Source organism: Gorilla gorilla, chromosome 16 (genome assembly GCF_029281585.2).
Source record: "Gorilla gorilla gorilla isolate KB3781 chromosome 16, NHGRI_mGorGor1-v2.1_pri, whole genome shotgun sequence".
Taxonomy (NCBI): Eukaryota; Metazoa; Chordata; class Mammalia; order Primates; family Hominidae; genus Gorilla; species Gorilla gorilla.
In genome coordinates this window covers 35,063,293-35,076,480 of record NC_073240.2, presented here as the reverse complement: position 1 = coordinate 35,076,480, position 13,188 = coordinate 35,063,293, and the positions used below count along the sequence as shown (strand labels likewise).

At 43.2% G+C, this 13,188-nt stretch overlaps 2 protein-coding genes across 7 annotated transcripts in view; one reads left to right on the top strand and one right to left on the bottom strand.

Annotated features, from left to right (window-relative positions):
• The window catches only part of SLC12A6 (solute carrier family 12 member 6), a 107,468-nt gene extending 99,885 nt beyond the window's left edge, over positions 1-7,583 (top strand). For all 4 annotated transcript variants that reach the window (XM_019010916.4, XM_019010914.4, XM_055363243.2 and 1 more), the window contains 5 exons: positions 10-141; positions 747-854; positions 1,364-1,548; positions 2,250-2,383; positions 3,610-7,583. In XM_019010916.4, the coding sequence (XP_018866461.1) occupies positions 10-141; positions 747-854; positions 1,364-1,548; positions 2,250-2,383; positions 3,610-3,701 (651 nt within the window). In that variant the 3' untranslated portion in view covers positions 3,702-7,583. The remainder of the gene's footprint in view (positions 1-9; positions 142-746; positions 855-1,363; positions 1,549-2,249; positions 2,384-3,609) is intronic.
• On the bottom strand, positions 7,423-13,008 carry EMC4 (ER membrane protein complex subunit 4). Of its 3 annotated transcripts, XM_004055920.5 has the most exons (5): positions 12,356-13,008; positions 11,910-12,024; positions 9,717-9,870; positions 8,974-9,134; positions 7,423-7,826 (listed from the first exon to the last, which is right to left on the bottom strand). In XM_004055920.5, the coding sequence occupies exons 1-5, from the start codon at positions 12,439-12,441 to the stop codon at positions 7,791-7,793; spliced, it is 552 nt and encodes a 183-aa protein (XP_004055968.1). In that variant the 5' UTR covers positions 12,442-13,008; the 3' UTR covers positions 7,423-7,790. The 3 variants fall into 3 exon arrangements, with proteins under 3 accessions (XP_004055968.1, XP_004055969.1, XP_030858023.1); XM_004055921.5 differs by lacking the exon at positions 8,974-9,134 and having other exon boundaries at positions 12,356-12,559; XM_031002163.3 differs by lacking the exon at positions 12,356-13,008 and having other exon boundaries at positions 11,902-12,024.
• Positions 13,009-13,188: the final 180 nt, after the last annotated feature.

Below are 13,188 nucleotides of genomic sequence, written 5' to 3'. Positions count from 1 at the left end.
CTCTCTCAGGTGTGGCGAAAGTGCAGCATACGGATCTTCACAGTAGCCCAATTAGAAGACAACAGTATCCAAATGAAGAAGGACCTAGCCACCTTCCTATATCACTTACGCATTGAGGCGGAGGTAGAAGTGGTGGAGATGGTGAGAAAGCTGAGTTTGAGATACAAGAGGTTCATTCCCCCATTCCTCTCCCTGTCTTCCTTGAATCTTTTCTGGTTTGGGAAATTTTTCAGATTTAAATGTGGATTAATCCCCTAGTGCCAAAAAAAAAAACAAAAAAAAAACCCTAATTTGTTGCCCTAGGTAGAATGTATATGTGATGCATGTTTGATGTTACTTTTTGGTTTTGCTTTCTTGTTTATTACACAGCCCTTATATTTCTGCCAGATTCTCATCTGCTTAATATAGTTTTATGAAATTTTTATTCATATATTCAGCTTAAAATCACACATGGCTTTTAAAAAAAACCTAACAGTATAAAAAAGAGAGACTGGAGTTTGTATTTTGTGTTTCAAGGCAACACATGTCTTGGTTAGATTATGGAAAAGACTCTCAGGGCCTCTGAATTTTATCTACAGTCACAAAAACATTTATGTAGCTCAATGACTAAACAAAGTAGGGGTGAAGCTTAGGTTAATATAGTGATGCTTTCCCTGGTTTAATTGAGTGACTGGAAATAAAAATGTATGGTTCATCCTTCTTTCTCCTTTGTGCTTTTTGCCCCTTTTATGTGATGTCTATGGCAGCATGACAGTGATATATCAGCATATACTTACGAGCGCACTTTGATGATGGAACAAAGGTCCCAGATGCTCCGGCACATGCGGCTATCCAAAACAGAGCGAGACAGAGAGGTGAGACATTACTGCATCAATCCAATCCGTGCTCTCTAAAGTCTGTCACTGAAAGGGATGATACTGGGCTGGGCATGGTGGCTCACGCCTGTAATCCCACCACTTTTGGAGGCCGAGGCGGGTGGATCAAGAGGTCAGGAGTTCAAGACCAGCCTCCCAAGATGGTGAAACCCCTTCTCTACTAAAGTACAAAAATTAGCCGGGCGTGGTGGCACATGCCTGTAATCCCAGCTACTCAGGAGGCTGAGGCAGAGAATTGCTTAAACCCAGGAGGCGGAGGTTGCAGTGAGCCAAGATCACGCCACTGCACTCCAGCCTGCGTGACAGAGGAAGACTCTGTCTCAAACCAAAAAAAAAAAGGGATGATACTATATTGTTTTCACAGGATGACAAATTCCTTCTCACTCTGTCAGTTATTCCACTATAACCCATTATTGCTTCACAATAACCAGAGATGAAGCATAAGAGAAAATTTGGTAGAATAACTTGTGTTGGACCTTCTTCCTCAGGCACAATTGGTGAAAGACCGAAACTCAATGCTACGATTGACCAGCATTGGCTCTGATGAGGACGAAGAGACAGAAACCTATCAGGAGAAGGTGCACATGACTTGGACAAAAGACAAGTACATGGCATCCCGGGGACAAAAAGCAAAGTCAATGGAAGGATTCCAGGACCTGCTTAACATGCGTCCGTAAGTTTTCCCACTCCCAAGTTTATCATAAAATTACCTGATCAGTGGCACAAATGTGACTTTGCCTGGACACACAGGATGGAGTCTGTTCATTTCACCCTGAATCTAGCCACCTCATTATTGTTTGCCTGTTCATACTGGCTCCCAATGAACACTGTACACAAGCTAACCATCCCCTCTATCCACAGAGTTCACCTCCATACTGTGTTCTTACTATAAAATAAGCCAACAGAGAATGAGAAAACCCAGATATTAATATCATAAAGAAACCATTTTAGCCTGGGCACAGTGGCTCACGCCTGTAATCCCAGCACTTTGGGAGGCAGAGGCGGGTGGATCACCTGAGGTCAGGAGTTCGAGACCAGCCTGCCCAACATGGTGAAACCCTGTTTTTACTAAAAATACAAAAAAAATTAGCCGGGTATGGTGATGGGGGCCTGTAATCCCAGCTACTCGGGAGGCTGAGGCAGGAGAATCACTTGAACCTGGGAGGCGGAGGTTGCTGTGAGCTGAGATTGTACCATTGCACTCCAGCCTGGGTGACATGAGCGAAACTCCCTCTCAAAAAAAAAAAAAAAAAGAAATCATTTTATCAGATTATCCATAGTCAAGTGAAAAAGCTCAGGATCTCAAGTTTTTAACGTTGACTATATGGCTAGTTTTCTTTTTACCTTAACAACCTTTATTTCTTCCCCACTCAGGGACCAGTCCAATGTGAGGCGGATGCATACAGCAGTGAAACTCAACGAGGTTATAGTTAACAAGTCCCATGAAGCAAAGCTGGTTTTACTGAATATGCCAGGGCCACCCCGAAACCCTGAGGGTGATGAAAACTGTATCCTTTCCAAGAGTGGGGCTTCCAGTAGGGAAAATCTCCTTAACCTCTTTCTGAGATAACTAGGTAACAATAAAAGTCATTGTCTATGCCCCACTTTCCCTCTTTAAGGAAGGGAGACTTAAAAGTCCTAGGCAAGGATTTTTACAAAGTTATAAGATTAAACTCTTTTAGGGGAGTTGGGGCAAATATAATTCAGTTCTAAAAGACGTTTTAGGTGGTGTATTTGCAACATGACATCTAATATTCAGTGTATAAAACCCTTCCTGACAATCCTACAGACAGCATACCCACATCCTTTCTCCTTTTTAGGTTCTACCCGCTTTGCAAAGCCTTTTTCTTTTGGATAGAGTTAGGGGAGAAGCTGAGATAGAACTTCCTTTAACTGAGGGAAAAAAAGAGATAGGGATTCTTCCTCATACCTTCATCCCAGGACTCCTGGGATACGGGAAACCCTTCAGCATTGACACATAAATTAGCTTATTCCCACCAGTACCATTAAGAAAGAAGAGGTTTAGGCCAGGTGTGGTGGCTCATGCCTGTAATCCCAGCACTTTGGGAGGCTGAGGCAGGTGGATCACCTGAGGTCAGGAGTTCGAGGCCAGCCTGGCCAACATGGTGAAACCCCGTCTCCACTAAAAATACAAAAGTTAGCTGGGTGTGGTAGCAGGTGCCTGTAATCCCAGCTACTCGGGAGGCTGAGGCAGGAGAATCACTTGAACCAGGAGGTGGAGGTTGCAGTGAGCCAAGATCGCACCATTGCACTCCAGCCTGGGCAACAAGAGGAAATTCTGTCTCAAAAATAAAAAAAAGAAAGAAAAGAAAAAGAAAAAGTTTTAAAAAGAAAAAGACAAATCGAACTGGCAGAAAAATCTGACTTGAGCAGCTTCACTTAGAAATTACTTGGGTTCTCTCTAGGAATCTTGTTAGCTGCCCTATTGTGGCTTTTCTTCTTCTTTCATCATTTTTATCTTATTTAGAGTAACACTTGTAGGTTTTCCCATTTTTTAAATACACAAATGGGAGTCTGGTATTATGTATGCAAAAGGACTGGATCTCTGGTTACTTCACAGGGTTAAATTCAATCCAAAGTTCAGACTTTTCTGAATATATAATAATTAAGCAGCTAATTTTGTAGTTCTATGATCAGATAACCTCAGATTATGATGATGCCAGGTTTTAAGTTTGTGCTCTTCTTTTGCCTGTCTCCTTGACAAGTTTTGAAGACATGGAGTTCCTAGAGGTGCTTACCGAGGGACTAGAGCGAGTCCTACTTGTCCGGGGTGGTGGCAGTGAAGTGATCACCATTTATTCATAACCTACTCTGAATGACCGTGCTTGGCCTGTTTTCTTAAAAGGCCTACGTTCTCCATGGAAGTGCCAGCTCATTACTACCACTCCCACTCAACTAGAAGCCTGTGTTCTGTACGCATCATACTGAACTCTTGATGAGCTGAGCCTCAAGTACCTGTGTAAAAGAGCTCCCATCTGATCTGCAGTCATTACAGAAAAAGCAAATATTCCCTCAACATCAGAACAATGCTCAAGTCTTTCAAGCCACGTCTGAGCAGTCAAAGGCAAATTAGAATTAACAAGCTGAGCCAATAAATGAATTGGTAAAAGGGATGCTAGAAATTCAACTGAAGAAAAAAAGCAAGTCAAGTACATATTCAGCATTAAAGATGAATCTCAGAAGTCATGGTTCAATGTTGACACTGTGGGGATAACAACTAGAGACAGCTTCATCTTACTAAAGAATTTATGGTCAAGCATATTTGGACCTATTATCCTCGGCAAGCCAAGATGCAAACATTTTTTAGCTATATTTCTTTAGTATACCCACTGCTCTAATTTTATATTAGGATACTAACTTGAAACATGGCTGCAGCCTCTACTTCTTCAAAAACATTCCCCCAAAATACCAGATTTAAATATCCAAATACTGTGTCAGTGTATACTTCAACTGTTTTGTTTCTCTTAACTCAAAACCCATTCTGTCATTGTAACACAGGCAATGTTACCATGGAAATTGTTTTTGGTAAGGTAAAAATTATTTATTTCAGGTTCCTTTCAAATGGCCGAACTAAGAGAACTCCAAAAGGAAGCTATTAACATTAATGAAATAGTCTGTGGTTCTCTATGCAACATGGACAAAACATACAAGCTGTTGTCTAAGAAATGCAGGTCATGGTGCACATTCATCAACAGGTTCTTCTCCCCCCTGCCCCCACCCCCGTGCCTTTTTTTATGCCCTCTTATTAAGCACAGGTCAAAAAATCTTAAGGAACAAATACTAGGAAAACTGGCTAAACATCCTTCCCTGAAAGCACTGGACCATCTTTTAAAGGGCACATCCAGCAATGGAATTGGAAGTTCTAGAGCCACACTCTTTCTTTAGTGCCAAAGTTACTGAGCGGCTACTCTCCTTACCTACTTTACTAAAATGGCATACAGATGGGCATTGACCTGTTGAAGAAATTTTACCACTAAGAAATCTTTTGCCTCATCTACAAAGCCATAGTTAAGACTTGAGGCATTCAACTTAATGCCAAGTATAAGCATTTCCCCCTTTTTCTTTCAATTTTATTCTTCATTCTGACTACAGAAACGGCCCTGAACTACGAGATTAGCCAAGCCAACAGTCTTCTAATTTGTTTTCAGAAACTTCAGGCCGGGTGCCGTGGCTCACACCTGTAATCCCAGCACTTTGGGAGGCCAAGGCAGGTGAACCACTTGAGGTCAGGAGTTCGAGACCATCCTGGCCAACATGGTGAAAACCTGTCTCTACTAAAAATACAAAAATTAGCCGGGCATGGTGGCGCATGCCTGTGATCCCAGCAACACGGAAGGCTAAGGCAGGAGAATCGTTTGAACCCAGGAGGCGGAGGTTGCAGTGAGCCAGGATTGCACCTCTGCACTCCAGCCTGGGTAACAGAGTGATATATTTCAAAAAGAAAGTTCAGTGTGCCAAGGAAATACTTGTGTAAGCTCAGCTTTTTATTTACTAATATACTGATCAAACATCTGGCTTACAAGCATAGGGAAACTACTTATGTGGCTGGCTGAGCAGTAATTTCAAGTATGTGAAATCTTCATTTCTTTTACAGAATAGTTATTTAGAGAAACTTTTCTTGCCTGTATTCATGGCTGTTTTTGAATTTCAATTTATTAGTCATAAGTAGTGCCACTCTTCTTTGATTACTAAATAGGACATGGAGCAAGCTGACCTAGGTGTCACAAAGTATTCATTTGACCTGTAAGGACAGAGAAAACCCTTCAATATAGATTAAGAAATTGAGTAATTTTGGGCCAGGTGCAGTGACTCACGCCTGTAATCCCAGCACTTTGGGAGGCCGAGGCAGGCGGATCACGAGGTCAGGAGATTTGAGACCATCCTGGCTAACACGGTGAAACCCCGTCTCTACAAAAATACAAAAAAAATTAGTCGGGCATGGTGGCGGGCGCCTGTAGTCCCAGCTACTCGGGAGGCTGAGGCGGGAGAATAGCGTGAACCCAGGAGGCGGAACTTGCAGTGGGCCGAGATTGCACCACTGCACTCCAGCCTGGGCGACAGAGGGAGACTCCATCTCAAAAAAAAAAAAAAAATTGAGTAATTTTGATTTGTTCCCTTTGCTTTCTTCAACCTCCAGGCCCACTGAGGATGGCAAAGCGGATAGGATCTTAAGTCTTTTTTTCTGTTACTTCCTACAGATGGTAGAAGCATTATTTACAACTCCCACTGCAACACTCCATTGCTTAGTTGAGTTTAACAATAGTGAGTCATGTCCTGCAGGATCCAGTATCTTTTTTTTTTTTTTTTTTTTTTTCCGAGACGTAGTTTCGCTCTTGTTGCCCAGGCTGGAGTGAAATGGCACGATCTTGGCTCACCGCAACCTCTGCCTCCTGGGTTCAAGCGATTCTCCTGCCTTAGCCTCCTGAGTAGCTGGGATTACAAGCATGTGCCACCACACCCGGCTAATTTTGTATTTTCAGTAGAGACGGGGTTTCTCTACTGAAACTGATGTTGGTCAGGCTGGTCTCGAACTCCCAACCTCAGGTGATCCGCCCACCTTGGCCTCCCAAAGTGCTGGGATTACAGGCGTGAGCCACTGTGCCCGACCAGGATCCAGTATCTTAAAGGCCCATACTGTAAACGTCAGCCTGCCTAGGAATTCTGCCACATTTACACACACCCCTGGCCAAAGTAATTTTTTTTTTTCCATGTAGAACAAATTATGGGCAGAAAGTAAAGTTAGTTTTAGAAGTGCTGTTTGTGGTTGGAGAATTGTAAAAATCTTTTAAAGGGATAAGGGAATTAGTGGCTTTTAATATAACCACTACTTCAGCCCCTGACACACAAAATCACTGTTACATGGAAAACTGGTTATTAGGCCAGATTTATATTCATCTCTGTCTAGAGTATTTCATGTGTGTATGTGTTGCTTATGTTGTCTCCAAAGTCTCTCATCTCTTTTAATCACTGCAAATAAAGCAATACTGAAACTTGAGAGAATGCACCTTAGGGGAAGGGGCTGTTTCAAGACAGAAAACAAAGGAAATACCTGCCTTTTGAATAAGATCCCGCTTTTGAGTCTTACCTATGACTTTACCAGGGTAGATTAGAAATACACATCCTCCTGCTGACCCTCTGCCTTCAATAGCTATTTATCTTAAAAGCTGAAGTTTGAACTGCAGCATCTGCTTGACAGGTGCCAGGTTCCTTCGGCAGGGGGACGATCACTCTATATATCTTCCGTTGCCTCAGATTCCTGTGGCCCAAGGATCCCACCAATCCTCGTTCCCCCTAAACATGCTAACAAAAATCCCTTATTGTGGGTATTAAAATAACAGTTACACTGTATGCATATTTATGTGCTCCTTTTGTCTGGTTTATTTTTCTTTTCATCATGTATAAGCTGAATTCAGCATTAGTTTCTCACATCTTCCCCCAGGTATCCCCAACAGAATTTTTATGTCCCAGCTTGTATTAAATAGAAGTGAAATATTAAGGAAAATAAATATAAGGGAACTTGTGCAACTTTTTTTATGCATTGTTCTCAACCATTTAATTTATTGAAAGGAGATGCTGCAACAGTTCTTGATTTAGCAGCAGTTATTCTCTTGTTTACATAGTTATGTTTTTTTGTTGTTGTTTTGCTCTGTACTGGAAACATAAATAAAGTTTTCTACATTATTTTCAGCCTTGGGTTATGGTATAGTTTCTTTGTGTTTGTCGTAATATGCACATTGTCCTTCTAGGACCTGTTACCCCACCATGGAGAAAAGAGTCTTTTGGTTCTTTTCAACATAAGTGATTAGTTTAAGAGTATGCTGAGGAGCCACTGGGCTTAAAGAAGGATGTAAATAAGACCCAAATACACAGGGACCAGGCGCTGCTTTCTCATGTTCACAAAAGCAGTCCTCCACCACTGAACTCCATTCTCTGAAAGAAGAAAGAATAAATAGGTGAGTGGCAAATGAGTGTTAAAATAACTTCCTGAATCAATTACTTAATACTTTAACCACAAGCTCTATTTTGCCTATCCTTAAAAAAGAACTTCCAGGCCAGGCACAGTAGCTAATCTTAGCTAAACACTTTGGGAGGCCAAGGCAGGCAGATCGCTTGAGCCCAGGAGTTCAAGACCAGCCTGGGCAACATGGCAAAACCCTGTCTCTACAAAAAATACAAAAATTAGCGAGCCATGGAGGTGCACACCTGTAGTCCCAGCTACTTGAGAGGCTGAGTGCCTGAGCCCGGAGGTCGAGGCTGCAGTGAGGCATGATCACACGACTGCACTCCAGCCTGGGTGACAGAGCAAGACCCTGTTTCAAAAATAATAACTTGGCCAGGCATGGTGGCTCACACCTGTAATCCCAGCACTTTGGGAGGCCGAGGTGGGTAGATCACCTGAGGTCAGGAGCTAAAGACCAGCCTGGCCAACATGGTGAAACCCTGTCTCTACTAAAAATACAAAAATTAGCCAGGTGCAGTGGCAGGTGCCTGTAATTCCAGCTACTAGGGAGGCTCAGGCACGAGAATCGCTTGAACCTGGGGGGCGGAGGTTGCAGTGAGCCAAGATCACACCACTGTACTCCAGCCTGGGCGACAGAGTGAGACTCTGTCTCAAAATAAATAAATAAGTAAATTAAAAATAATAAAAACTCCTAAATGGTTCTTATTTTTTAAGAAACCCTAGGCCAGGCGCAGTGGCTCACGCCTGTAATCCTAGCACTTTGGGAGGCAGAGGTGGGCAGGTCATTTGAGGTCAGGAGTTCAAAACCAGCCTGGCCAACATGGTGAAACCCCATCTCTACTAAAAGATACAAAAAAATTAGCTGGGCATGGTGGCAGGTGCCTGTAATCCCAGCTACTTGGAAGGCTGAGGCAGAATAATTGCTTGAACCCAGGAGGCGGAGGTTGCCGAGATCATGCCACTGCACTCCAGCCTGGGTGACAGAGCAATACTCCGTCTCAAAAAAAAAAAAAGAAAGAAAAACTCAAATACCAACTCCAATTCCCTACCATCAAGTAGGTCAGCTATTCACTGTATACTACAACTACCCAAAATTCAGCTTTTCTTTTGCCTTACCTCAGGGGGCTCAATGAAGGCTAACCAATCCGATGCATGTGTAGGTAACAGTCCCATGGACTGGCACTTGTAAACAGCCAATGCCAAACCCATCAGGTTCCCAATGAGATACACCAAACCCTGAAGAAACTTCTGGCTTGAACTTTCTAACATCTTGAAAGCTGTTGCGGTAACAGAAGTTGTCAAACCAAAAGAACTCTTTCTCCCAATATGAATCAAGCCAACTGTATATTAAATTCATATAGACAGACCCATAGTAAGACAGCAAATAGGACCATTAAAGGCAAACAGAAAACCATGGTAAGCACTATATTCCCCTCCATGCCACCACCATTACCCCACTCCCCTATATACCTGTTAGCCAAAAACTGTCCCTAAGAATTTACCTTTAATTCTTTCTTTTTTTTGAGATGGAGTCTCGTTCTGTCACCCAGGCTGGAGTGCAGTGGCACGATCTCGGCTCACTGCAACCTCTGCCTCCCAGGTTCAAGTGATTCTCCTGTCTCAGCCTCCCAAGCAGCTGGGATTACAGGCGTGTGCCACCACGCCCAGCTAATTTTTGCATTTTTAGTAGAGACAAGGTTTCACCATGTTGGCCAGGCTGGTCTCGAACTCCTGTCCTCAGACGATCCACCCGCCTTGGCGCCTCCCAAAGTGCTGGGATTACAGGCGTGAGCCACCATGCCCGGCCTGCCTTTAATTCTTCAAACTTATGGAAGGGTTATTGTTTCAAGAATACTTACTGGCTGAAATGGCCATAAGTGCCTGAATGGGTCGCCAGGCCATCATACACACCATCATAGTAGGGAAGATGGAGATAGTATTGCCTGCCATGTACATGATGAAGAGATTCATGGGAATCTGTTTGAGGGGACCCAAGGCGATGTCCCAGCAGCGCTAAAACAAACACACAATTTTAACCCTCTGATCACCACCCTTAGTCCCACATTTGCCATATCACTGATGCTAAATCACATGAACGGAATTCCCAACTCCCTGCTTCTAACTGAGCTGACTCCTCAATTCTACGACCTCTTCCCTTCTCCACGTTGCCACAGGAAGGCTCTCCTACTAAAGATAAAGTATCCTTACCATCTGTTATGCCTTTCCCTATAGGTTTTCCAGATGTCATTTTTTCTCCTGATTTTGGAAAAAAGATCTCCCTGCTTTTGTCCTGGTACTTATATATCTATCAATGTCCTATCTACAACTGAAGAAATAGATAAATCCACATAATGGGAGATTAGCACACCTCAGTCAATAACTAATAGAACCATCGAACTAATTTAGTTCCAGAAATAATAGAATTAGCAGGCAAATCAAGACATAGAAGATTTGAATGACATTAACAAACTTAACCCAACTGACATGTAACACTGCACTCAACAATTGCAGAATTCACATTCTTTTCAAACAAGATATTCACAAAAACTGACCACTTGCTGAGCCATGAAGAAAATGTCAATCTCAAAGAATGCAAATTGTACAAAACATATTCTTTGACTACAATGATATTAAACTAGAAATAATTTTATAGTAACTAGAAAATCTCTTATGTTTGGGAATTAACAATGATACATGAAGAAATTATAATGGAAAATAGATTTATATGATAGCAAAAGTACCACATTTTAAAACTCATGGGACACAGCTAGAGTTCTGAGAAATTTATAACCTTAAATACATACTACCAGGTTGCTGCAAAAGTAACTGTGGTTGTTGCCATTAAAAGTAATGGCAATCTGGCTGGGCGCGGTGCCTCACACCTGTAATCCCAGCACTTTGGGAGGCCGAGGTTGGTGGATCACCTGAGGTCAGGAGTTTCAGACCAGCCTGGCCAACGTGGTGAAACCCCGTCTCTACTAAAAATACAAAAAAATTAGCTGGACGTGGTGGCGGGTGCCTATAATCCCAGCTACTCGGGAGGCTGAGGCAGGAGAATTGCTTGACCCTGGGAGGCAGAGGTTGCAGTGAGCCAAGGTCGTGCTATTGCATTCTAGCCTGGGCGACAACAGCAAGACTGTCTCAAAAGAAAAGAAAAAAAGTAATGGCAGTCTAAAAATAAACCAAGCATCCATTTCAAGAAACTAGGAAAAAACCCAAGAATTTTTGAAAAGATTAATAAAATCAATACTGGTGATGGGTACAGTGACCTGTAAAAATAAATGAAACTAATTTTTAAAAAATCAATACTGGTGAGCCTGATGAAAAAAGGAGAGGAGACAAATATTCAATATCAGGAATGAAAAAATGAACATCACAGATCTTGCATATATGGAAGTGATCATATTATGAACAACTTTATATCAATACATTTGAAATTTTAGGAAATGGATAAGTTCCTAGAAAAAATGTAACAAAATGACAGGAGAAATTAGAAATATAAATAGCCCCGGGCCGAGCGCGGTGGCTCATGCCTGTAATCCCAGCACTTTGGAAGGCCAAGGCGGATGGATCACCTGAGGTCAGGAGTTCAAGACCCGCCTGGCAAACATGGTGATACCCTGTCTGTACTAAAAATACAAAAATTAGCCGGGCTACTGCAGAAATCTAGATGAAGGATGGTGGCTTGGATTGGGATGAGAGGTGAACACAGGAAAAAGTAGTAGGTAAAGCCAACAGAGTATCCTGACAGTTGGATATGTGGTGTAAGGGAACCAGAGTAGAAAAAGGATCACTTCAACTGGAAGTTGTTGCCACCAAAAGATAGTTTTCAACCTACTTTCTTATACCTTATGTTCCAAACATCTTCTATTTTTCAAACTATTAAGCACTTTTATAGCTGATATATAAAATACCGAAATACCAGCCTCAAGCAGTTTAGTTTCCAAATATTCAGGATAAGAGCTATCTACGTTAACTCCACCTAGGAGAAGAGGATGAGTGTATAACTCAGGACTGGCCCATGGGCTACGGTAACATCTATACCTCTGTACCTTCTCCACCAGGATCCGGTCTGTCTCTTGCACGCTGGTATCAGGCACTTGCTTGTCCAAGTAACCGACTGGGTAGAGCGAGTCTCCCTGGCCACTGCCCCGGTCACTTCTACCCCTAAAAAACCAAACCGAGAAACTAAAGCTGCAACCTCCGATACTTCTTATCCCACATTTCCTGATCTACCAATCATAGGAATAAAGATCTTCAGATGCACCTACTCAGATTAGACCAAGCCCCCTCGTATGTTCCTCAGTCCTTTTATCAGGAGGACTGATGTAAGCATTGTTTGAGCAGAGAAACCTCCACGGCAGAAAAGCCGCTACCTCCCCAGGTGATGTCTGTGTGCCACCCATCTTTTTCAGAGTTATGCCTGAGGGCTCAGGTGTCATTACTCTGGTGCAGTTCTGGGATGAACAGTGATGTACAGCTTGCCCAGGTGCCTCACCTGCTGCCTCCTCCAGGCCCGCTTAGCTCAATGGCCCACTTGAAGCGCCGGCCTCGGTTAGCCACCAGGCCCCCCTGGGCCGTCATGGCAACAGCTGCGTCCTATAGCCTCGATGCTTCTCAGTCCAAAGCGTACTCCGCAACAGGCCCACCAGCGTTCTCCGCTTTGTCTCACTATGCAAATGCACTTCCGGCGCGTGAATACGATGTCATTTCCGCCCTGGAAATTGGTGGTGCTGTGGGTTGAGGAGTCCGGGTTTGGATTTAGAAAAGCAGGGGGGAAGAAAAACCAGGCAAGACTTAGTGCTTCCTAAAGCCACTTCCGCGCGCTCCCCTTTTGAATGTCCTTGTTATGTGTTCCCTGACCTCTGAGGTGCACTTTATGGGGCTGAAGGAAAGCCCATACTGACTCAGCGTTAAGAATTGGTGGGCGGATCACCTGAAGTCAGGAGTTCCAGACCAGCCTGGCTAACATGGTGAAACCCCGTCTCTACTAAAAATACAAAATATTAGCCGGGCTTAGTGGCGGGAGCCTGTAATCCCAGCTACTTAGAAGGCTGAGGCAGGAGAATCGCTTGGATCCGGGAGCCGGAGGTTGCAGTGAACTGAGACCGAGCGATTGCACGCCAGCCTGGGCAGCAAGAGCGAAACTCTGTCTCAAAAAAAAAAAAGGAAGCCAAGAAAAGCTTCTTAACCTCCCACGCGCTCCCTGGGACAAAAGATTCAAATCCTGGGTTTAAATCCTAGCTTGACCTTGAGCGAGTTACTTAGTAGTTTCTGAGTATTGAATGTCCACTGTGTCATGTGTTTATTTCATTTCACTTGCACAGTAAC

What these genes read in the sequence shown, in the direction of transcription:
- EMC4 (XM_004055920.5), bottom strand. Translation starts at nt 12,441, where the DNA reads ATGACGGCCCAGGGGGGCCTGGTGGCTAACCGAGGCCGGCGCTTCAAG. An exon ending in ACTTATGGCCATTTCAGCCA is followed by an intron (nt 9,135 to 9,716) that starts GTAAGTATTCTT and finishes TTACCGCAACAG; the next exon opens with CTTTCAAGATGTTAGAAAGT. An exon ending in CCTTCATTGAGCCCCCTGAG is followed by an intron (nt 7,827 to 8,973) that starts GTAAGGCAAAAG and finishes TTCTTCTTTCAG; the next exon opens with AGAATGGAGTTCAGTGGTGG.